General features: G+C 34.9%; 1 protein-coding gene across 1 annotated transcript in view; it reads right to left on the reverse strand.

The window, feature by feature from the left end:
- Positions 1–236: 236 nt before the first annotated feature.
- Hnrnpll (heterogeneous nuclear ribonucleoprotein L-like) overlaps positions 237–25584 on the reverse strand; it is a 33439-nt gene continuing 8091 nt past the window's right edge. The window contains exons 2-13 of the mRNA XM_013018003.1: positions 24866–24984; positions 20467–20704; positions 19109–19194; positions 17055–17151; positions 16899–16971; positions 12658–12729; positions 7516–7733; positions 4964–5085; positions 3343–3544; positions 2337–2394; positions 2155–2253; positions 237–944 (exon numbers count right to left, since the gene is read on the reverse strand). Coding sequence (XP_012873457.1) covers positions 889–944; positions 2155–2253; positions 2337–2394; positions 3343–3544; positions 4964–5085; positions 7516–7733; positions 12658–12729; positions 16899–16971; positions 17055–17151; positions 19109–19194; positions 20467–20704; positions 24866–24984 — 1440 coding nt within the window. The 3' untranslated portion in view covers positions 237–888. The remainder of the gene's footprint in view (positions 945–2154; positions 2254–2336; positions 2395–3342; positions 3545–4963; positions 5086–7515; positions 7734–12657; positions 12730–16898; positions 16972–17054; positions 17152–19108; positions 19195–20466; positions 20705–24865; positions 24985–25584) is intronic.

The raw sequence follows: 25584 nt of genomic DNA on the forward strand, positions 1-25584 counted from the left end.
TCTTGTACCATATAGAAAAATACATATATTATGATGGATCAAAGAGTGAAAAATGAAAATGTAAATAACCAAAATTCTACACATAATTTTTGGGGCTCATGAGCTCTGTAAAAGCTATCCATGGATCTTAGATCTTCATATAGATGAAGAGTTCATTATAACCTCTACTAAAATCTCAAGGCCAGATAAATTTTCAATATTAGGTCACATGCAACAAATGAAGATGAACACATTAACTCATTATTATAACTTTATAAAATCTCCAAACTGCAACTAGAAACAGAAGCATGTCAATACAAATGGACAATGACTTAAAAAAAATACATCAATTTAAATAAGTTTGAGTGCATACTGTACAAGTGTATCCATGTCTATTAGCCTTTCAAAAATATAAAATCAGCTAAATCTATAGATCTTGAAAGTCAGCATGTTCAATGTTATTCTCAAACTTGATTAAAATAAATACAAGTTATGTTTAATGTAACATACTTCAACATCTAAACATATGATAAGAATTCTATATTAAAATGCAATACCTTCACCTGCATTAATCTCACACAATGGAAAAATACTTGCAGATAATTAGCATTAAGAATGCAAATATATTTTACTGTGGAAGAAAAATTATAGTAATACAGTTAGAATCATATATGTACGTAATCTACAATGAAACTGTAGACAGTCTACATTATGATACTCTATCTTAAAATGAAAACAATATTTAAGTTTACAACCAATTTACTTGAGGCAAAATATGTTTATTACAGAACAGGATCTTAAAGTAAGCAAGGCAACAATAATTAGATCAACCATCTTAGATATTTTTTTTAATTGTAGCTTCAAAACTGTAATAAAGATGAACATAAATTCTAACATGCTCTTCTCTTCTTATAAATGGGATGATGTAGAAAAGCAAAGCTTCAGAGTATAGGGATTGGAACCATCTGTAAAAAAATAAATAGTTTAATCACTTCAAACTTTCAAGATCACCTTGAATTGGCAGAGTAAATTATTTCATTATTTTACAAGTTTAGAAACAAAAATTCAAAGGAGAATTTATCTGTACCATAAGGGGAAGTCTGTACAATAAAGGGAAGATTAGCTACTAATTTACTAGAAAGTGAGTTCCATCAAACAGGCACTTTGTTCACTGCTACATTCCTAGTGTTGAAAGCTTTAAGAGATATTCTTTAGTGAGTTCATATTACAAATAAAAAAAATACCATAATTAAGTAGCAAAGTCCACTTTGCAGAAAATACTACATATATTTATATAAAAGCCAATTAAAAGACAAGAAGAGGGGAAAATTACAAAATACATTAAGATATCTATGATTTCCAGAACATTGGTTTTTGCAGGCTAGAAATCTAACCCAAAGCCTCACATGTGATCTAGCAACTAAGCTATAACCCCAGCCCAAAGGTTTGCTGTTTTAAGCTTCTAAATTTTATGGTAAATATACAGCAATGGGTAGCTAATACAAGGATGACATAGATTGTGGGATTCTATACTTTTTTTTTTGTCCGTCGTGGGGACTGAACTCTGGGCCTGGGTACTGTTTGTCCCTTAGCTCTTCAGCTCAAGGCTAGAGCTCTACCACTTGAGCCACAGTGCCACTTCTGCTTTTTTCTGCTTATGTGGTGCTGAGGAATCAAACCCAGGGCCTCATGCATGCAAGGCAAGCACTCTACCACTGAGCCACCTTCCCAGCCCTGCATTCTATATTTTTTGCCTCTCTGTATTAAAAATCTTGGGTGCCAGGTACCAGTGGTTCACACCTATAATCCTAGATATTCAGGAGGCTGAGATCTAAGGATCATAGTTCAAAGCCAGCCCAGGAAGGAAAGTCTGTGACTCTTATCTCCATATAACCACCAGAAAATTGCAATTGGCTCTGTGGCTCAAAGTGGCAGAGTGCTCTAGCCTTAAGCAAAAAAGCTCAGGGACAGTGTTCAGGCATTGAGTCCAAGCCCCACAACCAAAAACAAAACAACATCAACAAAAATTCTTCACAGTACAGCGTACACATAGAATGTGCAAGGCTAATATCCTATATTCCCTCCAAAATGCTTTCAAATTATTGTCTCATATTTCTGAAGATAAAGTCCCATTGAATAATTATGAGACACTCAGACACTCAGTATTGTACTTACTCGGGACTCTGATCTGGTAGTGATTAAGTGCAGTAAGAGCTTCTACTGCATCCGTTTTACATTCCCATTCTAATAGTCCGGAAAGTGTTTTGGCAGAGGCTAAAACAAAACATATGCCCAATTGTTATTTGCTTATCCTCAATTTATCTAGAAAACTTTTTAAAAAGTGAATGTTCACTTACGTTTTGCATCAAACACTTTATATTTGATAAATGTAAGAACTTCATGGTCATTACACAACTGTCAAAGAAAAGCAAAACTTCATTAAAAATATGGTCCAAATAAATAGCCTACCTTCACTTTTCTGAGTACAAAATCAACTGAATCCAATGTGTATTTTCAGGTTAGCATAAATTTCTTTGAGAAAAGAAATTTTTAGGGCTGAGAATGTGGCTTAGTGGTAGAGTGCTTGCCTAGCATGCACAAAGCCCTGGGTTCAATTCCTCAATACCACATTAACAGAAAAAGCCAGAAACAGTGCTGTGACTCCAGTGGTAGAGTGCTAGTCATGAGCAAAAAGAAGTTCAGGGGCAGGGCCCAAGCCCTGGGACTGGCATAAAAAAAAAATTCTAATAATGAAACTTCTAAACTATGTAAATACTTTCATGCTTTACAATAAAAACACAGGTTTTTTTTTTCATATATTCTCAGGGTTGGCCTGAGAATATATATTTAGTATCTAAGGCAAGGAGTTCCAGAAAATCAACTATTTTCTGAAGCATCCCTATATATGGAAAATGACAAAGATGGATGAAGTTTTGTGTGAAGCTTAAAGTTATGGTAAAAATAAGTTTCTGAATGCAAATAAGTTTCTGAATGCAGAAGTAAAGGTATCTCATTATCATTCCAACTCTTGGACTGAGCCACAAACCAAGAAAGATTCATGAAGAACATAATCCAGAAAATGTAATAGTGAAAGAATGGCTATCAAAAAGTGTCAAATAAACAAAATACTAGTAATATCAAAAGTACCAAATGTAGTAGCACACACCTACAATCCCAGAACTATGAGGGCGGAGACAGGATTGAAAGTTTAAGGCCAGCCTAATTATACAGTAAGACCCTGTTATACCCACACATATATACACCCACACCTACCCCACCCTCCACACAAAACAAACATAGGCATTCAAAAGATACAAATCTTAAAATAGGAAACATCAATACACTACAGATTTCAGCACCTACCTTGGTGAAAGTCTCTTCTGTGACGCACAGTGGAACATTGTAATAATGTAGCACACACGAGGGTGGTTGGATTATATTCTTAGATGCTTGGCCAGCACTTGTAAAGCGATTATTTTTGCTCATGGCAAAATCTTTGTAGCTACTTGTACCATCCTCTAGCTCAAATATTTGACTTGGAACAACTGAATGTTGCTTAGACACACTGAAAATCGGAAAGGAAAAACATACACAATATATTGTTAGGTAAAAAACAAAATGCTTGCATGAATCTTAACTAAAGAAGGCATCTATGGCTATTTAAATAAAGTATATTCATTTACTGTATCCTTGGGGATATCCTTTTGATATTCATGGGTATCAAAAATGCAAGTCCCTTATATAAGTGGCATACAATCTACATATAATCTATGCATGACCCCTTATGTTCTTTAAACCATAACTAGATTGCTTGTAACATAAAGTGCTATGTAAATGCTATAAGTAGTTGTTAACTATATTTAGAAAATAATAGTATGAAGAAAGTATGTACACCTTTTTGAGTTTTTTTGTTGTTGCTGTTGTTTTTTGTTTTTTTCCAGATGGTCATGGAGCTTGAACTCAGAGTCTAGGTGCTATCCCTTAGCTCTTTTGTTCAAGGCTGGAGCTCTACCACTTTGAGCCACCAGGGCTGGCTTTGAACTGAAATCCTCAGATCTCAGCCTGAGTAGCTAGGATTATAGGCATGAGTCACCAACACCTGGCTCCCTGAACATTTTTCATCTATGGTTAGTTAAACCCATAAGTATAGTTCCACACATATAACAGACTATTTGTATTTGGGTTATTTGTATCTGGTTTATAATCAATCATTCCTATAGTTTAAGGCATCAAGTGGAAAGAAAAATCCATTCTTATGTTTGAAAACATTTTGTGTTCAGTGGCTAGAATTAAGGTTTTTGGGTACTGTCTCTAAGCTTTTTCTTTTTTTCTTTTTCTTTTTTTGGTTGTGGGGCTTGAACTCTGGGCCTGAGCGCTGTCCCTCAGCTCTTCAGCTCTAGGCTAGCGCTCTACCACTTGAGCTACAGCGCCACTTCTGGTTTTCTAGTGGTTTATTGGAGATAAAGAGTTTCACGGACTTTCCTGCTGGGGCTGGCTTTGAACCTCGATCCTCAGATCTCAGCCTCCTGAGTAGCTAGGATTATAGGTGTGAGCCACCGGCGCCTGGCTCTAAGCTTTTTCTTGTCTTTCTTGTTTTTTTCTCAAGTGTAGTGCTCTAGCAGTTGAACACAGCTCCACTTCTGGCTTTTTTTGGTGGTTAATTTGAGTTAAAAGAGTCTAATGGATTTTCCTGCCCAGTAGCTAGGATTTCAGCATGAGCCACCAGCCCAAGGCTCATGTTAGAAAACATTTAAAATAAATACTTGTCTATTTTAACATGCTGTTGTAATATCACAGAAGTAAAACCTAAGGATATGTGGGTAAATTCTGAATTACATTAACTCTAAAATTTGTCTATAATATCAAAACTACTACTGCTTATTTCAGATTCTGCTATTATAAAATAGTCTAAAATTGAAATTAATGTCTTTAATAAAAGAACAAAAATTTTAAATATTTTTAAATAATCACTTAAGATAATTACCAAACATTAAGTCTTTTCCCAAATAATTTAACATTATTAAGATGTGTAACAGCTCTTTCTACAGCATACTCATCACCCATTTCTACCAGTGCTGTGCCAGGAATAGTCTTCATAAATTTTACCTGTTAACACAAAATCCCAAAAGAGACCATTTAATTACCTTTCATAGAAACAATTTCTAAAAGACAATATGATTTAAGTGGTAAAAGTAAAAAACAGAAGATCACCCAGATCTGCCATGAATAAGATACTCATCAAAATTTAATAAGGTTTTAAAAAAAAGACTATAACTATATTCTATATTCGGTGCACACTGAAGATGAGCACTGGCTTATCCTGGCTCTTTTAATTGTTAATTATATAATTTGGAGACAATTTACTTGAGATACTAGCTAACCCTATAAAATGTGAGTGACTAGATTTTTTTCACTATCCATTTTTTCAATAAACAAGTATCTAAAATATTTTGATAAGCACTATGTTAGGTACTAGAGATTTAGTAATAAGCATACTCTTCCAAGTACATGGTCAAAAAATTTTAAGTAAATAAATAATAACTTCAAACTGATTAGAGGTTTCTGTTAAGACAAGATGCTCTGTAGTAAATAGCACAAAATAATACTGAGGCAGCATGGTCAGTAGGGCAAGTGCAAGATGTGGGCAGTTTAAAAATAAGTAATGAATTTTCATGTCCTTAGGCAAAGGTCATACTTATTCTCTCACACTATTTTAATTATAGAATAATACTGTAAGAATTGGATGAGATCATTGGTTAAATCATTTAGCCTTGTCCTTACAAAGTCCTCAGGTAAACTAGTAAGTACAACCAACATGATACCAACTAGCTTCTTACATGTCAATCTCAAGAGAATACCAAAAACCTAAGACAAATCCTTATTGCTATCACTTCCATTTCTCATTGTAATAGGATATCTAAGTACTTTGCACTATACGTACACTTAAAACTTAATAGTACCAGAATTTTCAACTATACTTGAAGTCAATTTATCTTTATGGGCAAATTAGCTTAATCAGTAATATTTAACAAATCTAATAGTGACTAAATTTACAATATGTAATTCCCTCTAATATATGTAAATCTCCCTTAAAAAGTTAGGAAAAATTAACTCTCTCTCCATAGGTAAGTATAGATCTTTATCTAGATTTTTATATAGATCTATATCTCTACATCTTTATTATATATAATATATATTATTTTTATTATATACAGATATGCCTATATCTTCAAGATAGACATATAGATCTATATCTCTATACCTTTATTATCTATAATACATATTATTTTTATTAAATATCTGAAATGATTAAAAACAAGGTGATAGTGAAACAGATTAGAATTAGTCATAAGTTGTATTGGTTTTTTGTGGTTTATTTTTTGGTGCCTCTACTGTGCTTGAGCTCAGGGCCCTGCACTTTCAGTTTGTTTTTTTTCCCTGAAGGTTGGCATATCATCTCTTGAGCCACAACTTCACTTGCACTTTTTTGCTGGTTAACTTAGAGATAAGTTTCATGGATTTTTTTTGTCCAGGTTGGCTTTGAACTGGATCCTCAGATCTCAGCTAGGATTATAGCAACTAGTGCTTGGCTTTGGAAAATTTAAATTTTATTAGAAAAACAAAAATATTTGGGGTTTTAAATCACCTGAAACAGTTCATAACATAAAAGACAAAAAACTACTGAAGATATCAAACTGCCTAAGTCTGATTTTATAGAAAGAGCATAAAGAAAAAAGACGCTATGTAATGAAAAGTTAAAATAAACATTAAAGCCTAGTTACCAAATATTGTTTTCAGACCTCAACTAAATACCTAGCTCTAAGATAAATACCTACGCCTTTTGATCTACTTAATCCAATGTTGTAAATCTATCTCACATATTCTTGGGCCAGTATATAAGAAAAACAATTCCAAATTTTATCCTCAGACCAAACAACATTTTCTTTTCTTCTTCTTTAATACAATAGTTTCAGAGTTCATAAAAGCTGTTACTACTTCAAGGAGACTTTAGAATTAATAAACTAAGAAGAACGCCAACTTTCCAGGCCATGTTTGCCCTCCCATATTCTAGTGACTCAAATACTTGTATTCTGGTTTTTATCACTGTGAAAAAGAACACTAAAATTTAAAATAAGAAAAAGTAATATTACAGTACTAACATTCTACCTAAGCAGGTCAGTTTCAAACACTGACTGAGCTAACAAAAAAAAAAAAAAAAAAGCAAATTGTTCCTCAGATGGTAACTTACAGCATTTTCAAGACTTCTGGCAAAGCTGTGTGTGTGTGTGTGTGTGTGTGTGTGTGTGTGTGTGTTCTGTGTGTGTGTGTGTTCTACTTTGGGTCATCTTAAATATTTTTATCACAATCTATACTAAATACTTATCAAAAATATAATCTCTGAAGTTCAGGCATATTGGATTTTTAGTTTATATGGATCACAATACTGAAGTAAGTTAGATATTCCCAATACAAGAAGATGTATGTCTGCATCCTTTTCAGAATCACTAACAGACATTCTAGCAAAATAAACCTTACCTTTTCAATATTTCCATATAAGCAGAATAAGTTGAAAACTCTTGAACAATTCATTTTTAGTTGATGTAATCCACTAACCATTACAACTGAACCAGAGGGATTTCCTCCATGCATGTAAGAGGAAGATGCTTGTGGTAATGGATATGCAACAAGCTCAGGTGTATCTCGAGAGCCCATTCTGTAGCGACTCGGTAAAGGCAACAATGGACTATGGGATCCTACAAAAATGACCAAAGTAAATTAAGTAAGTAAATAAATAAGAAGAATACATGCACATACCTCCATTTGCAAATACTTTGGTAGGTTAATTTCAACATATATAAAAACTTTTTTTTCCTCGGTATTGGAGATTGAACCCAGGGCTTTGTGCATAAGGCAAGTACTTTACCAACCAATCCTCTAACCCCAATCCTCCCCAACCAAAATTAAACTCAGTATTAGCTAGGTTGATGTACAGACAAAACCCTTCAAGTATATGAATAGCTAAGCATAAAATAAAATCAGTATTTATTTGTATCAGATACAACATTGACCGTACCTATATACACCATGCTAAAAGTTATTTTTGTTACTTAATTAACTAATTAATTTGGGGGGCATTGTCCCTGAGGTTTTATGCTCAAGCTAGTGCTCTGCCACTAGAATAATAGCTACACTTCCAGCTTTTTTGTGGTTAATTGAAGATAAGAGTCTCATGGACTTTCCTGCCTGGCTGGCTTTGAGCCATAATCCTCAGATCTTCACCTCCTAAGTAGCTAGGATTATAGATGTGAGCCACCAATGCCCAGCTTAAAAAAAAATTTAAAAACAGTAACTGAACAAAAACACTGTTAGATTAGGCTACAGAGCTGCAAGGGAGCCAATCCAACATTCTGGGCAATATATAAGTTATTCTATAATCTTACTATACACATAAATATTAGCTAAAATTTTTAAAACTGCTTTTTTTAGAGGAATAATATACAACAAAATCTAGAAAGCTATCTCTATACAAATAGAACAAATATCTTGAATATACTGTAATGTACTCTTAGGTTAGTTTTTATTCTTCTAACTTAGGAAAACTAAAACCTATTAATATGCCTCATCTATACATAGCTGTCTTACTATCTCCAATCTCCATTTTTTTGAAACATCAAGAAAACAGCAGGAAATGGTTCAATATCTACAACTATTCCCCCCCACACTCACTCACTCACTCACTCACACACACACACACACACTTCAAATCCTCATTAAGAGTCAATTCACTAACTTTAAAGTAGTTTTAAACAACTGCATATGATTTTCCCATCTTTGACTTGGGAGTGGGGCTGGGGGTGGGGAGAGGTATACCCCCCAGTGCTTGAACTCAGGGACTGAGTGCTTTCAGGGACTCAGAGCTTTTGTGCTTAAGGCTAACACTCTACCACACTTGAGCAACAGATCCACCTCCAGCTTTTTTGGTGGCTAATTGAAGCTAAGAGTCTTATAGACTTCTTGCCCAGGCTGGCTTTGAACCATGATCCGCAGATCTCATTTTCCTGAGCAACTAGGATTACAGACATGAGCCACTAGCACCCAGCCCATCTATGACATTTTCAATCTTGAACTTTTCTCCAAGTTTTTTAACAAACAAAAGTAAAGTACGGAAGAGAAAATAAGTGTGGAAAACTGTGATACTCAAAATTAGGCACAGGACATCTTTACAGCATTAGAAGAAAGGTAGAAGTTTAGAAACTCCAAGAGGTTTAGAAACACACCTTATAAATCATAGGTCCTTCTGAATTTATGAATACTGAAGCACAACCTAGGATGCATGCAAAAGTCTTCATGATGTGCAGTCAATCAATAACAAAAAAATTTAAACCCAAGCCCTTTTCTCTTTTTTAAGGAAGAATATAGCATTACTGATGCTCATTTTTATATAGGACTAAGGGATAGCTGTCATCTACCAAGTATTAGTATTCATTACATGCTATCAGGGATTACAGTGAATTCCAATTATTAGTATTTTAATAAAGCTTCCATTTATAGTAACACAACACTATTGAGCACATACCAATACATGGAATTCCTGCAATTTTGGAGGAATATTTATCAATACATCATCACCAACTACCTTCATTTTAATGCTTTTTTTGTAATTCAAGATGTTGGAGATGGTACCCAGGGCCTCCCACACACTAAGCAAGCACTCTAACACTGAGCTACCCCCAAGCTTGCAACTGCTCTTCTTACCAACAACTGGTAGTTCATCAAAACAGTTTAACTTGGTGAAGTAAACTGTTAGAAATCATACATATCTTGGTCTCTAATTTAAGCTGTTTTACATCTACCTAAGTTCCAACACCATGGTTTAAATCCTGATTGTAAAAGTACATCTTCATATTACATTGCCTACCAAACACTAACATTTGCTTACGTGCAGTAATGATACACACAATAATCACATTTTTTACCCCCATGGGAAGTCGAAAGATCTGTAGTACACTCATAGTACATTCACTCTGCTAAAGTTGTCTAAGGTCCAAAAACATTTGATACTAACCACTCAGTGCAAAGGTATACTTGTAATTATGACTTGACTACCAAGATTAAATGATCTACACTAAACTGTCACCTAAATTGTTTAAGATATGAAAATTTAGAAGTCTTCTGAAAATTCTCTGTCTTATTGCTTCTGTAAGTGAAAAAGACTTGATGTTTAAAAGAAAATGCTTCAGGTATTAAAAACTCTATTTGCATAGGGAAACAGTACATATATGGCATTACTAATGTTTTGAAAACATTTCCTGTATTTCAAACATAAACATCTTTGGTCCAAAAAAATCACATCCAAAGATGCTAGTGATGAATATATTAACCTTTCTTGAGCTTACAGCAAATAAATCTGTATTATATTTGCCAATGTTCAACATATGAGCCTCTACTAGTACTAGTTCATCTCACAGGGCTGAGCTTACCAAACAAGATTTAGCTGGGTGTCAGTGGCTCACTCCTGTAATCCTAGCTACTCAGGAGACTTACATTGAGGATCTCAGTTTGAAGCAAGCCAGAGCAGGAAAGTCCTTGAAACTCTTATCTCCAATAAACTACTAAAAAGTAGAGCTGTGGCTCAAGTGGTAGAGCACTAGTCTTGAGGAAAAAAGGCTCAAGGAAAGTGCCCAAGCCCTGAGTTCAAGCCCCAGGAAGCACGAGCGAGGAGAGAGGGAGAGAGAGGGGGGGGGAGATTTTTAAAGAATTGTGACAATTAGTATAGATATACTACTATAATAAAGCAAAAAATATATAATCTCTAATGGAAACTATGGATCTTGACTCATAATTTCTTCCATTTCCTCTTGCTTTCAGACCAACACACAGGAAAAACCGCCCATGATATAACTCCAAAATACAAATAAAACTGTTTTGCCTAATTGCTGCTCTTGTGATCTGCAAAATTTATGAAAAGGCTCTAGATCATTATTTCATAAATCTTTTTTCTACTTCCTCATTTTATTTCTCTATCTTTTTATTCATGTTCTCTCTCTTCTTATACCCCATTCTGCTTACTTCTCTAGGAAGTAAAAACAAATCAAACCTCAGAGTCCAATACCTTAGTAACATAGTTCAGAATGGATACTCCTCTCTTACACAATCCACCACCTTTTCCCCTTTGCAGGACAATACAGAACTGCAATATCCCTGAAGAATTTTGCAATATTCCTGAAGAATTTTGCACTTCTCTTTATATAACCTTACATTATAAATATTATTCCCCTATGCAAATGTTAAGACGTGAAGCTGTCAAAGATTTTCACAATTGACTTTTTAAAAATAAAAAGTTCTTGTAGGGCATTTAATGTTATTCTATTTACCCATTAAAATATATTTTATAAAGGTTCACAAACCTAAAAACTTATACCAAGAAAATAATGTTTCAGCACTAGCACTTTCTACTTCTTTGTCCATTTATTCTGTCAAAGATTTTTCTAGCCCTCTTTGACAAAACATTTAACCAGTTTTTAGCATTCAATTGTCACTGACATAGTTAACTCCATGATTACACTACAAACTAGTATTCTTGTAACTTTCCTCATGCAAAGTACAATAGGTTCCAAATAGTTTCTTTACTACAAGACCAAAACAACACAACAACCTATTTAAAATTTACTCTTACAGAAACAACTAAGAAAAACAAGAAACATACTAAAAGAAAACTGTGCTTTGCCTATTGTTTTGACACTAGAGGTCTTTTCAACTCCTCTGCTATATACACTGACAGGACACCTTGAACAAATACTTCAGATGCACATACAACAAATAAAATTTTTGGATTTTAAAAAGACACTAGAGAATAAGCCAAAACACTTAAGAAGGGCCATCATTAAATATGGAAGAAACAGACAACACCAGCAGCTCTGTGACAATAAATCAAAGAGTTCAATATAACAAGTTCTATTTTTTGTACCACTTCTAAGTATTGTTTTTCAATCTTAAAATAGAGAATGGGGGCAACTGTCAAAAAAACCATTTTATTAAATTACAGCCAGCTAAAAACCCTTATTAATATCAATGTTCAACATCTACTTATAAGAACAAGAATCTGAAGCCTAACTCCAAGAATTACTCTAGGTTTTACTATATTAATGTATTAATACTTGCAAACAGTAAAAGCCAAAAAGCCTTAAAAATAGAATTAAATACAAACGAATTTAACCAAAACCAAAGTATCAACTGTATAAAAGTCAAAACAAAAGTATGTATCCTTTTGGACAAATATCCCATTCTTTCTGCCTTCATTACTCAAAATTCCTGTCTGCTTATAATTGCTGAATGGAAATAAACTTACTGACTGACCAATATTCCTCCTCCTTTTTGGTCCTCTAATAGGCCAGAGCCCATTACAAATCAAAACCAAACCAAACCAAATATAACAGCAAAAAATTTTCAATCCCCAGCCAATTGCTCTGTTTATCTCAAGAATTATTTGATATATCATATCCTTAAAAAACCAAGGGATTTTGGACAACCTGAATACATTATAAGGGACTGATACCATAATAAACCACAACAGGTGAGCAGGAAAAATGCAGACAAGAAATGTGCCATTCTTCAACAGAAATACAAAAATTCTAATAGTTCATCTATACTACCTTCCTTCTGCCTTGACAAACTTACCATAGCCATCATGTCTAAACGAAGAAGGGTGTTCTCCCAAAATGGCTTGTCTCTGGCGACCCTTTCCTCTATCTGACACAAAAGTAGAAACATGGTTTTAACAATTTTGACTCAAATACTTAACAGAGTTCTCACATGGGAAACACCCATTCAAAACATCCATTATACTTCATAAAAGAAATAGGACTCCTGTTAGCTTTAAACATCCATTCATGTCCAATTTAAATACAAACACCAAAAGTTTAAGAAAATAATTCTATCTAACAAGTTCCACTTAACTTGAAAATATCTTTTTGGCAAATGTCAAATACAATCACACTTTCAAAATTAAGAGAATAGATAACTTTGCAGAAAGTGAATGTACACAATGCTAGAGTTTGACACTGTACACAAGTTTTTACCAATACATGTCTTTAAAACAAGCTTTTAAGTGCAGTACTTTTGAAAGACAGTACCTGAATCATACTATTAGCTTCAACAGCAACACATTTTCAAAGTGGGCTTCTTTCAAGAAGTTTCAGCATAAGCCAACAACAACCTGTATTACATGGTTTCACAATCAGTAAACACAGAGTATTTTATATGTATATACACATATTTACAAACACCTACTGACTTGAGAGCTGAAATTTTGCACATCACTGGCTCATATTATGTTGTAGACAGGTCACTGTCTATAGACCTTAACATCAGGCAGAACTATGAGCAACCCCCAACGTTTAAATATGCCAAGATAAATATGCTAACCAAGGGGGCTACATTATTGGATGAAAATACTACAATACTCTAAAGGTATTTTTTATTCTAGCTATGTTTCCAAGAAAGACATGTCAATTTTCCCACGTCTTGAGACATCAATAACAGGCTTCTAAAATATTACTTCCTATGTTGGTTAGTAAGTTTTTTTTAAAAAAGAATATACTTTTAAAAGTTTGTTGATCAAATAATACTGTCCAATAATATTTTTTGCATATGTATCTGAAGACTCTAATCATTCTAATCTTTGAAAATTCAGAGGTAGTCTTTCTGTTAGTCCTTAGTCACCTAAACAAATAAGGTTTATGGAAGATGAGAAATACTTTTAACTTTCACTTCAGTCTAGAAAAGTATAGCTTTAATTAATTATTCTAAGTATCCAAAAGGAATAAGGAGATCATCTAGTTCAACTTCCATTCAAAAACTCATTATCCCTACTAATTAGTCTCTACATACCCAATACTTGGAACAAGAACCTATCTTAACATTTTCAGATATCTCTTAATTTTAAGAAAATGTTTATAATCATAGAAACTGACTTGCACCCACATTACAATTCATTTGGAGCCTCATACACTTAGTATTTGAAAACTTTTCCAAATACTTGGTAAGTTAATATGACCCTTCCCCCACTTTCCCAAAGTCACTGCATCTGTAGTTTATGCTGTTCCTTTTTGGTTTTTTTTCATATATGGCATTCAACATCTCTCATCATTTAAGTCTCAATCTTCTTGAATCAATTCAGCCTGCTAATCCCTTCTGTCACTGCTCCTCTGCTTTAGCACAAGCCACCAAACATTGAATGTTTTATCTGTTTCTAGAAATCTTAAAACTAAAACCACAATTTCATGGCTCAATTTTACTGATACAGTCAACAGTGCTATAAAGGAAAACAGAACTATGTTGGGAAATCAGATGATTCTAATTTAATCACTAACTTGCTGCATAGACACAAAAACACAATCTTCATTCATAAAATGAAGAGCAGATTTCCAAGGTATCTTTCAGCCACTCACTCTCATTACTATTAATTTATATGAAACATTCACTATCTAATATATGGTCACATAAGCAAAGTGAACAGAACGATCACTGAATATTTCCATCTGTAAACAGTGGTTTGCAAGCTATCACAGATTCAACTAATATCTGATTAAGCTATGCAATTTGTTTAAAAAAAAAGGTACACATATATAATATTTAACTTTTGTTTAACACTTTTGGAAGCTTCCTGGAGATCAAGTAAGGATTCTTTGCAGTAAAATGTAATCATATCTTCATATCTAAAGGACTTTTGAAAATAAAATTATGCTTTTTAAAATCCTATTTTTCTCATAGAAAAAGATACATGAAGGTTTTATTTGGGCATTGCAGACAACTTTAATTATCAACTTGACTTCAAGTTAAGATCACTTCAAAAACAAAAACAAACTCCTAGTCTTGTCAGAAAAATCATCTGTGAACAACTATTTTACTTCAATTATATTATTTAACAACCTATCGTGCATATTTCTAAACAGATTTCACCAGAATTGTATGAAAAACTAATCTAGCTTTGTGTTATATTCACAACTTTTTCTGAACATGTTAACATTTAAAATCTAATCTATAAATGTCTTAAGATATTAAGAAAAATGCAACTAAAACTCACTACTTTAAATGAATGAACAAAACCCCAAACAAGTGTTTAAAACTGACAGAAGTGAGAGATTTCTCATCAACCACTTGTCCTGTTGTTGTTTGAGTGCTAAGGTTTTGTTTTCCAATAATGGATTCAACTGTACAAAGTCTAAACTAAACAAATTTCCATTGAGTAGTAAAAATTTAGGGGTCTAGCCAAAGCTGTAGTACAAAACAAACTTATTTACAGCCTTAGGCAAATTACAAGATGATTTTCTGGAAATTGAGTTAAAGAAGCCAATCATCCTAAAGTCATTAATATTTTAACATACTAGGGACCAATACATTTTCTTTTTATTTTTATTTTGATGTATGTATATGTACTAGATTAACTATGGCCCAAGATACTCTGGATGTCACAAATTATTTTTCTAGTTGAATTTACCTACTCAAGTTTTTCCAACATGGGTTCAAATACTGATATTGTAGTTGGGATGTAGCCAATACTGCAGCCCCCTTGTTTTTACAAGATCCGCATTTTAATTTGTATATTCCAGAATTGCCACACAGTTAGTTGAACAATTTTTATCACTCAAATCTACGCTTATTAAATTTAGCATTTATAGGATTATATGTGAAAGTGCATCTCAAATGAAATGCTTACTTTCAGATTTATCATGTTTAAATATATTCTACCATGAACAAACATGTTACTTTCACCTATATTTAAAATACCAAATTTTCTAGTTACACAAACATTAAGTAGTAACTTTAAATTATTACAGAAAGTGACAACTTATAAACAGCCACTTTACAAAAATCAAACCACACAGAAAAAAAATCTTTTACATATAATACACTTTTTTCAATGTTAGAATTTCTGCTCAAGGTTAATAATTGAGGGGGGAAAAGTAAACTTAAGTGCATCAAGCATGCACCTTCTTTTTTGAGGGGAGAGTGTTGCTGAGAATCACATAATCTTGTGCATGCTAAGCATGCTCTACCACTGAGCTATACCCCAGCGAAATATACATCTTTCTAATCCACATATCCTTAGTATTTGTGTGGATTGGTTAAGCATTGTCAATTCCCAAGACCTATAAATAAATAATTGACCTTGGTTATTTTTCAATTAACAATTTGACTCTAAGCTGAAAACAGTTACAGTAATGGGCATTAACATTGTAAATAAACCCTAGTTTCCGTTAGTGAAGACTTAAATTCTACAACTGAAACTTTAAGGGAAATCAGACCAATATATACATACATATATAAATGGGCACAGTCTATCATGGTGTTCATCCCATGCAAGTCTGAAGTACTGTTAAAGTGTCCTCCTTTGAAAACGTGGGGTGGTGGTGCATGCAGTATGCAGTCAAGGTGAATTGCAAGTCTGAGTTTTTCAGAGGGCTTTTTGCTGATGCCGATGTTGTGCATGATGAAGTGTAGAGTCAGCCTGCTGGAGTCCTCTATCCTTCTTAATGCCTCGTCCAGCTTGGGGGGAAAGTCCTTTCCATGGAGAAGCAGTGTGCAAGTTTGCAGTTTGTAAGGAATATTCTGAAATCAGTTTCCTCTCCTCCAAAGAGAGAGAGCTGCTTGGAGAAATGCAAGTCCTTGAACTGCGCGCGTGCCTGTATGTGTGGGCACTTGTTGAACTAAATATAAATAGCTCAATACACACCAGTAGGGGGCACTAATGTTCAAGGTTATTTCCAGCATACATGGCCTTTTGTAATAAAAGCATTCACCAACAAGATTTTCATTTGAATTAACTAGCCCATTTCAGAAAAAAGAAACCTAAATTTTTGTTAAAAAAAAAAATCTCAGCAGATGTAAGTACATTCTAAAATGTACAAAATACCTACCTCGTCTTCCCAAATATGGTTTAGTGTAGTCCCAACTGTCATTGTCATTCCTAATAACATTTAGACGAGTTGGCTGTTAAAATTGAAAATAAAGTAAGTTCAAATTATATACTTGAAGTATAAATATTTAATAAAGTATTGAAAAATAGTATTTACCCTTGCATATTCAATTTTTAGTGTGCAACATCCAGCATATATATCTGCTCCATTGAGTGCCGCCTTAGCTTTCTGAGCACAAAGGACTGATTCAAACATAAACTCTATTAAGGAAATGTAGTTTAAAGTATCCAATGTTTAATCATTTTTCAATTTCAAAGGATTAAAAATACTTCTGAAATGTTTTATCACATAAAATTTCACACAAATATATGTGTGTGTGTATACACACACACACACACACACACACACACAAATATTTCTTCATTTTTGGTGGTAGTAGTACTAACAAGGGGTGTGAACTCAGGACCCTCTTCTGCTAGGCAGGTATTTTTCCACTTGGGCCATACACCAGCCTTTTTGGTTTTCATTCTTTTTGAAAAGTCTCCTATTGATGCCCAGGACTGGCCTAGGCTGCAATCATCCTCCTCCTCCTACAGCTTAAACAACGGAGGCATGCCACCTTCTCCATTTGTCATTGTTTAAAATTGAGTATTTGTTAACTTTTTGCCCAGGCTGGCCTCAAGTCTCCCAATCTTCATCATCCCAACTATCTAGAAATACAGCCATGAACTACCACATCGGCTGAAGAATTTGTATTTAAGTTCAAGGGTACAAAAGAAAGCATAATACAACCAAACTGCCTACAATTTATCCTTCTAAGTCATAAGTACTATAAATTGGGGAATGAACAGGACAATGAAGCCTAGTTTTATTTCCTAGCAACCTACAAATTACAACAAAAAACCTTAAACCAAAATAAATACTTGATTTTTATATATTTCTTCTGAGCTGCAACAGTATTATATAATCACTTCGCTATCATAATTTTATTGTTTTTTAAATGACTTCAAGGCCAGGTGCAGTGGCTCACACATGTAATCCCATGTAAACCCAGCTACTCAGAAGGTGGGTAAAAAAATTAGCAAAACCTCATCTCATTCAACAAAGCCAGGAAGTGGTGATGCAACCTGTGATTCCCAGCTACTGAAAGGTGTAAGAAGGAGGCTGGCAGTCTAAGCCCACCCTGGACAAAAACCACAAGATCTTACCCAAAAAATAACCTAAAGTAAAAGAGCTGAAAGCATGGCTTAAGTCGCAAAACATTTACCTAACAAGCAGAAGGCCTAGGTTCAAAAACCACCAAAAAAACCAAAAAAGTCAATCTTAAAAAGTAAATAAAACCACTCCAAGTGTATAAAATAATAAAACTAAAAACAAAACATCTTACTAGAAGCAAGCACTGTTAAGGTTTACAATGAATCTCTACCTTTTTCTATATGTGCCCATATAGGTTAGTTTTTTAAAACTCTATCTTTTAAAAATGTGCTTTGTATTATGTATACAATTATATATAATATATATTATATATACACATATGATTTTGTAACTTGCTTTTTATCCAACATATTAACAAATTTAACAAATTTAACATAGCTTTTAAAAAGCAGATCTTACATTAATAATTTTAAAAAGCCAATAAAGATAAAGTTTTGCTACTTTTATACTATTTCAAGAAGAGTAAGAGAAGGTCATTTGGGTTAAACCGTAAAAATGCATGTGTACATGTTATGAAATAGTGTTACTTCACACTGGGTAGGATGAAGTACAGGGCTGTTGCATGATACCAAGTTATTCTTAACAAACAGTAACAACATCCTCTATGGGTACTGCAGGTTTTTTGTTTTTGTTTTTTGGTCAGTTGTGGGACTTGAACTCTGGGCTTGGGCGCTATCCCTCAGCTCTTCAGCTCAAAGTAAGCCCTCTACCTCTTGAGCCACAACACCACTTCCAGTTTTCTAGTGGTTTAGTGGAGATAAGAGTCTCACAGACTTTCCTGCCCAGGCTGGCTTTGAACCGTGATCCTCAGATCTCAGCCTCCTGAGTAACTAGGATTACAGGCGTGAGCCACCAGTGCCCAGCTCAGTTTCATTTTTTAAATCTATACCAACTAGATTGTTGAGGGAGGAAAAAGTGTCACTTGTCTAAAAATGGCTAAATAAAAAATGTTAGACTGCATTCATAGACATAATAAATTTACATATAAAGGATATTCAACCATTGCCTGTATCCCATTTCTCTTGAATATAACAATGCGTTGTACTTTTCCAACAGGGTTGCAAACAGTATATAACACATCCTAGAAGGAAAAAACAAAATTTTTCACGTTACATTTAGAACATTAAAACTATACTCCATTTTGTCTAAAATTTGACAATGTTTAAGACATTCCCATTTTTTTTAGTCTGTGGTATTAAGGATCAAACCCTCGGGGCTTCAAACATGCTAGGAAGGCATTCTACCACTGAATTATGCTAAATCAAGCTAAAAAATTAGTTTTAAGACCTTTTAATATGTCTCAATTTTTTCCTCACCTACACAATATATCAACATTAGATAAGTTCCAATGAAACATTTGAGAAGCACTTTAATAAAAATTCTATTCATATAACTTTGTGAAAGGACAAAGTAGCAGGGAAATATAAGTAAATAAGCTTTTAAATAAGCTACCTCAAGACAGATTATGAGCTGGGCATTGATGGCTCACATCTGTGATTCTAATGACTCAGGAGGCTGAGATCTAAGGATCAAAGTTCAAAGCCAGCCAGGGCAGAAAAACCTGTGAGACCCTCATCTCCAATTAACCACCACCACCCCACAGCACCACCCCCATGCCCACAAAAAAAAAAAAAAAAAGCAAAAAGTAGAGCTATGGTTCAAGTGGTAGAGCTCTAGTCTTGAGCACAAAAGCCTCAGGAGCAGCATCCAGACCCTGAGTTCAAACCCCAAGACCAGAACCAACAATTAAAAAAAAAAAAAGGCTATGATATATGTATCTTAATGCACTATGGAATCATTACTTAATTGATGCTTACATACATAGTTGGTATATTAACAAATGATATTCCTAAACTATTTCTAACAAGTCTGGTTTATAATTCCTTATTATCAGAAAAAGGAATAGATAATTTTAAAAATTCTAATGAACCTACTTAATGACAACTGTGTTCTTTTATTTTAGTGCTCATGATTTCTTGTTCATTAAACTTAGTAGTCAAAATTAAGATGTTTTTTTTTGTCAGTCATGGGATTTGAACTCTGGGCCAAGGTGCTGTCTCTCAGCTCTTCAGCTCAGTGCAAGTACTCTACCACTTGAGCCACAGCACCACTTCTGGTTTTCTGGTGGTTTATTGGAGATAAGAGTCTCACAGACTTTCCTGTCCCAGCTGGCTTTGAACCTCAATCCTCAGATCTCAGCCTCCTGAGTAGCTAGGATTACAGGCATGAGCCACAGGCAACAAGCTCAAAGTTAAGATTTTTAATATTTTTTTAAGTATTTAAAAACAGTTGGCAGATTTTTAAAAAACAAGCTGGTTACTCTAGATATAGTTTGTCATAATAAAATACATACCACTGTGATCGGATAAAGAGGATTCTGAATTGACAGCAGGAGAACTTTGTTGCCTCCTGATGGATCATCAGTATTTCCTGGCCGAGTGATCCTTTTACTTGTAGAGTAGTTGAAAAAAGCCTGTTGACCAGCAATGTATACAGGCTCTTCTGCAGCAAATGTCACACATTCTTTGGCACTATCTATGTTTTCAAATTCTACTAGAGCCTGTCGTTTAAATGGCATCATCATGACATAGCTGAAAAGGGAATATCCAACATAACAAGTTCAATTAACATTACTGATTCTCAATCAAGTAAAAGCAGACTTTAATTTTAAAAAAATCAAGTCATACAGATGAATTTACTATTGTCCAATGTAAATCAATTCCTAATCATCCAAATAAATTGTAGGAGATCAGGTAGATTGTCCACATATGAAGTTTAGTGACCCACGATTGCTAGCTTATCCATTTCATACTCTCTTCTAACATAATTCCTTGTTATCAGTTACTAATGATACACCACCTAGTTTGTTCTTCTGCTAATATATAGAAATCACTTGAGATAATCTTCACATAAGGCTGGAAAACAAAAGCCCTAAACAGCCCAAACTACCCTATTTTTCTTAAACTTTCCAAATACATGCCCACAACAATATCTAAGAACTGATTATACTTAATTCTCTCTCCTCTCTCCCCCTCTTTTCTCATTGCCCTCCTCTATCTTTCTCTCTCTCTCTCTCTCTCTCTCTCTCTCTCATCAGTTGTGGGGCTTGAATTCAAGGCCTGGACACTGTCCCTGAGCTTTTCTGCTTAAGGCTAGTGCTCATCACTTGAGCCACTAGGTTTTTTTGGTGATTAATTGGAGATAAGAGTTTCACAGACTTTCCTGCCCAGGTTGCCTTCAAACCACAATCCTCAGACCTCAGCCTCCAGAGTAGCTAAGATTACAAGTGTAAGCTACCAGAGCCTGGTACTTTTAATTACCTTATCAAAAACACAGAACCAAAAGATAAATAAAAGCAACCAAAGACTGTCCAAAGTTCATATAATCTCTAAAGTACTTTTTCTTTTTTGGAGACAGTCTCAATATGTATCATAGACAAGCTCAAACCAGTGATCCTCCTGCCTCAGCCTCCTAAATGCCATATTTAAAGAAATTTAAAAAAAAAAACTCCCCAGGCATGAGCCACCTGTACTTGGCTCAAAATACTTTCAAAGAACCCATGAAAAGATACAAAGAGAGCCGGGCGCTGGTGGCTCACGCCTGTAATCCTAGCTACTCAGGAGGCTGAGATCTGAGGATCGAGGTTCAAAGCCAGCCCAGGCAGGAGAGACCGTGAGACTCCTATCTCCAATAAAACACCAGAAAAACGGAAGTGGCGCTGTAGCTCAAGTGGTAGAGCACTGCCTTGAGCTGAAGAGCTGAGGGACAGCGCCCAGGCACAGAGTTCAAGCCCCACGACCGACAAAAAAAAGATACAAAGATATCCACTGTAATCATGACTGCCTTTGGGCAGAAGGGTGAGGTGTTTACTTTTCATAATATATTCTCTTAAATAAAAGGTATCCTAATACAAAAGTGAACAATAAAGAAATGGAGCAAAAGAAAAACCAACAGTATATAGCTCGAAACTGAGAAAACATGTTCTCAATTCACTGTAACAAGAACCTTAGTAATGACTAAAAACACAATCAACATGCTTGTTCTAAGATTAAGCCAAAGGAATCACATCAAGTCAGATAATCAGTGCTTCATAATCAAGATCTACTTTTTTATTTCAGCAGTTGAAAATGGTAAAGTACTAATAAGAAACCAACCACCTTACAGTATAGAAAATTATTATTCTAATACATTTTAGCTTCCTTTTTTTTTGGCCAGTTCTGGGGCCTGAGCTCTATCCCTGGGCCTCTCTGTGCTCAAGGCTAGCACTCTACCACTTGAACCACAGCTCCACTTCCAGCTTTTTCTGAGTAGTTTATTAGAGAGAAGAGTTTCACATACTTTTCTGCCAGGGCTGGCTTCAAACCACCATCTTCAGCACAAGCCCCAGTACCAGCACACAAAAAAATTTGAGTCATAGGGCATGACTCAAATGGTAGAGTACTTACCTAGTGACCTCAAGGCCCCAAAACCATATATTCATAAAATATCAAGAATCCCTAAATGTACTAGAGGAAGGATAAACCAGACATGTCATCTCATTATGACTCCACAAGTCAAGATACCACTTAGAAGATCTTCACAGAATGGAGTTAGTCTCACACTAATATGTAAGGATTAAAGAGTTGCTTAATATAAATATATTACTCTCCAAGACCTAACTTTCAAAGACTTTCACTCCAAATGATAGAGACCTGTGAGTCACCTTAGTGTTATTTCAACATATGGGCCTTACCAAGTTCATAAGGCTTTTAATTAACACCCTTAAGGATACACAATCTCAACACAAGTATTTTTTCAAGTGTGTGAGCATTAAAGGTCTGCCAAGTCATCCACCACTTAATGAGGTCACCAAAGAAAGTAATAAAATGGCCAGGTGCCGGTGACCCACACCTGTAATCCTAGCTACTCAGGAGGCTGAGATCTAAGGATAGCGGTTCAAAGTCAGCCTGTGCATGCTAGGCAAGCTCTCTACCACTAAGCCACATTACCAGCCCCAACACTCCAACTTTTTATAAAATATTTTATAAAATATTTTCAACTACAAAATATTATCAACTACATTTTATTTCCTATTTACACATTTCAGTTTAGAGTGCCTAGAGATCTCAACGGCCCCCAAAACCACCACCAAAAAAAAATTATAAATCGTTGCAATTCGTTTAAAAAAATCTCTAAATGGGCTGGGAAGGTGGCTCAGTGGTAGAGCGCTTGCCTTGCATGCCTGAGGCCCTGGGTTCGATTCCTCAAAACCACATAAGCAAAAAGAAAATAGCCAGAAGTGGTGCTATAGCTCAAGTGGTAGAGCGCTAGCCTTGAGCTGAAGAGCTGAGGGACAGCGCCCAGGCCCAGAGTTCAGGCCCCACGACCGGACCCCTCAAAAAAAAAAATCTCTAAATGTACTAGAGAAAAAATAAAGTAGACACGTCATCTCATTATAACTCCATAGGACAAGGCACCGCTTATTTACTATTAGAAGGCCCTTGAAGAATGGAGTTACTCTTGTGCTAATTCGTAAGATGCCTGTAACAAAAGTATTCATCGAAAAATATAAAACTCAATTCTAGATTATCCATAGTAAGAAGAAAACAACAGACACACTATAAAACTAATTTAGAATTTTTGGGTAGCTACCTTGAGCAGCATATTCACTTACTATGACTTCACTTACAATTTTCACAAACTTGTTACAGAGTAATAGTTCATAGACCCTCAAAAATAAACCTATACATCATCTTAGGAAGGTCAAAAATAACAAGCACTGTGGAGCTATAACAAGCTGTGACAGCTCTGAGGCCTGAGTTCAAGCCCCACTATTCCCCCTCTCCAAAAAAACAAAAACACCAAGCAGTGACATAGCACTTGCCTAGCATTTCAAGGGCTTTGGTTCAAGCCACAGCACTGAAGAAAATAAAAATAAGCATATAAGATTCCAAAGATAGCATATGCCTGCAATCCCAGCACTAAAAAGGCTGAAATAGGAGAACCAAAAGTTTGAAGCCATGGGAAAGGGGAGGTGGTGGGTACAGAGAAAGAAGCTGTGGGTTAGAGGGGATTGAACTAACGAAAAAGAGGATGAATACAATTGAAAAAGATTGTTTGCAACTATGAAAACAGAACCATAAAATCTGTTGAAATTGTTTTGGCCAAGCTTGAAACAGGAAGAGAGAAAAGGGAAAATAAAAAGGGATAAGATTGATTGGAATACATTGTAAATATGTGCAGAAATGTAACAATAGCTAATGTAAGCTTTTAAAAAAAAAAAAAAAGTTTAGCCAGGCATCAGTGGCTCAAGACGGAAATCCTAGCTACTCAGGAGGTTGAGATCTGCGGATCGTGGTTCAAAGCCAGCCCAGACAGAATAGTCTGTGAGATTCTTCTCTCCAATAAAGTACTCAGAAAAATCCAGAAGTGAAGCTGTGGTTCAAGTGGTAAAGCACTAACCTTGAGCAAAAGCAGCTCAGGGACAGAGCTCAGGCCCAGAGTTCAAGGCCTAGGACCGGCAAAAAAAGAAAAAAAAAAAGAAATTTTTAAAAATATGATGCCAGCTTTTGCTATTATATATAGCAAATTCTAGGACAGCTTGAGCTACATAGCAAGACTCTTGTCTCAAAACTGAAAAAATATTTTTCTTAAGAGATACATTCACAGGCAAACTTTACACATACAATGCTAAGCATCAAGACTTAGATCAATCAAGCAAGGTCTGTCCTATCATTCACTTTCAATTTGCACAAAGTTCCTATTGTCCTTACCATATTGTCCCAAATTTTTCCAGAGCCTCCACAAGGTCTGCTTCCACCACCGATTCGCAGAGCCCCCGAACATGGACAACAGGTGAAACAGAAACTTTATGATGACTTCCACCTGCCTCCTAGCAGAGAGAAGATAATTTCTTGTTCACTTTGAAAGTCTAAAGTGCATCTTTTACCAAATTCAAAAAAAGCAAACATAAAAATTCCCAAACCAAAATCCTACACCATTCAAATTAGCAAACAGACCTAAGAATAAAATCATCAGTGTAATGTTTGGCATGAAAATTTTAATTAAAAAAAGAGCATTCTACCAAAAACAAAAGAAAAGCAGCAAAAAGTATTGAGCAACCACTTAATTTCAAGGAAATCTCAGGAAACAAAAACTTCAACAGATATACAGGCATGCTATGATTAGTAACTAATATTAATATTCATAAATTATAGTTTTTAAGCCAGGCCCCAGAGGCTCAATGCTGTAATCTTAGCTACTCAAGAGGCTGAGATCTCAAGACTGAGGTTAGATACTAGCCCAGGCAGGAAGTCCTTGAGACTCCTATCTCCAATTAAATACCAAAAAAGCTGGAAGTGGAGCTGTGGTTCAAGTGGCAGAGCACTAGCCTTGAGCAAAAAAGGCCAGAGTTCAAGACCCAGGACTGGTGCACACACACACACACACAAGAATCTATTAAAAAAACATTTTTCTCCAATAGACTAATCTA

Source organism: Dipodomys ordii, unplaced genomic scaffold (assembly GCF_000151885.1).
Source record: "Dipodomys ordii isolate 6190 unplaced genomic scaffold, Dord_2.0 Scaffold37, whole genome shotgun sequence".
NCBI classification, from domain to species: Eukaryota; Metazoa; Chordata; class Mammalia; order Rodentia; family Heteromyidae; genus Dipodomys; species Dipodomys ordii.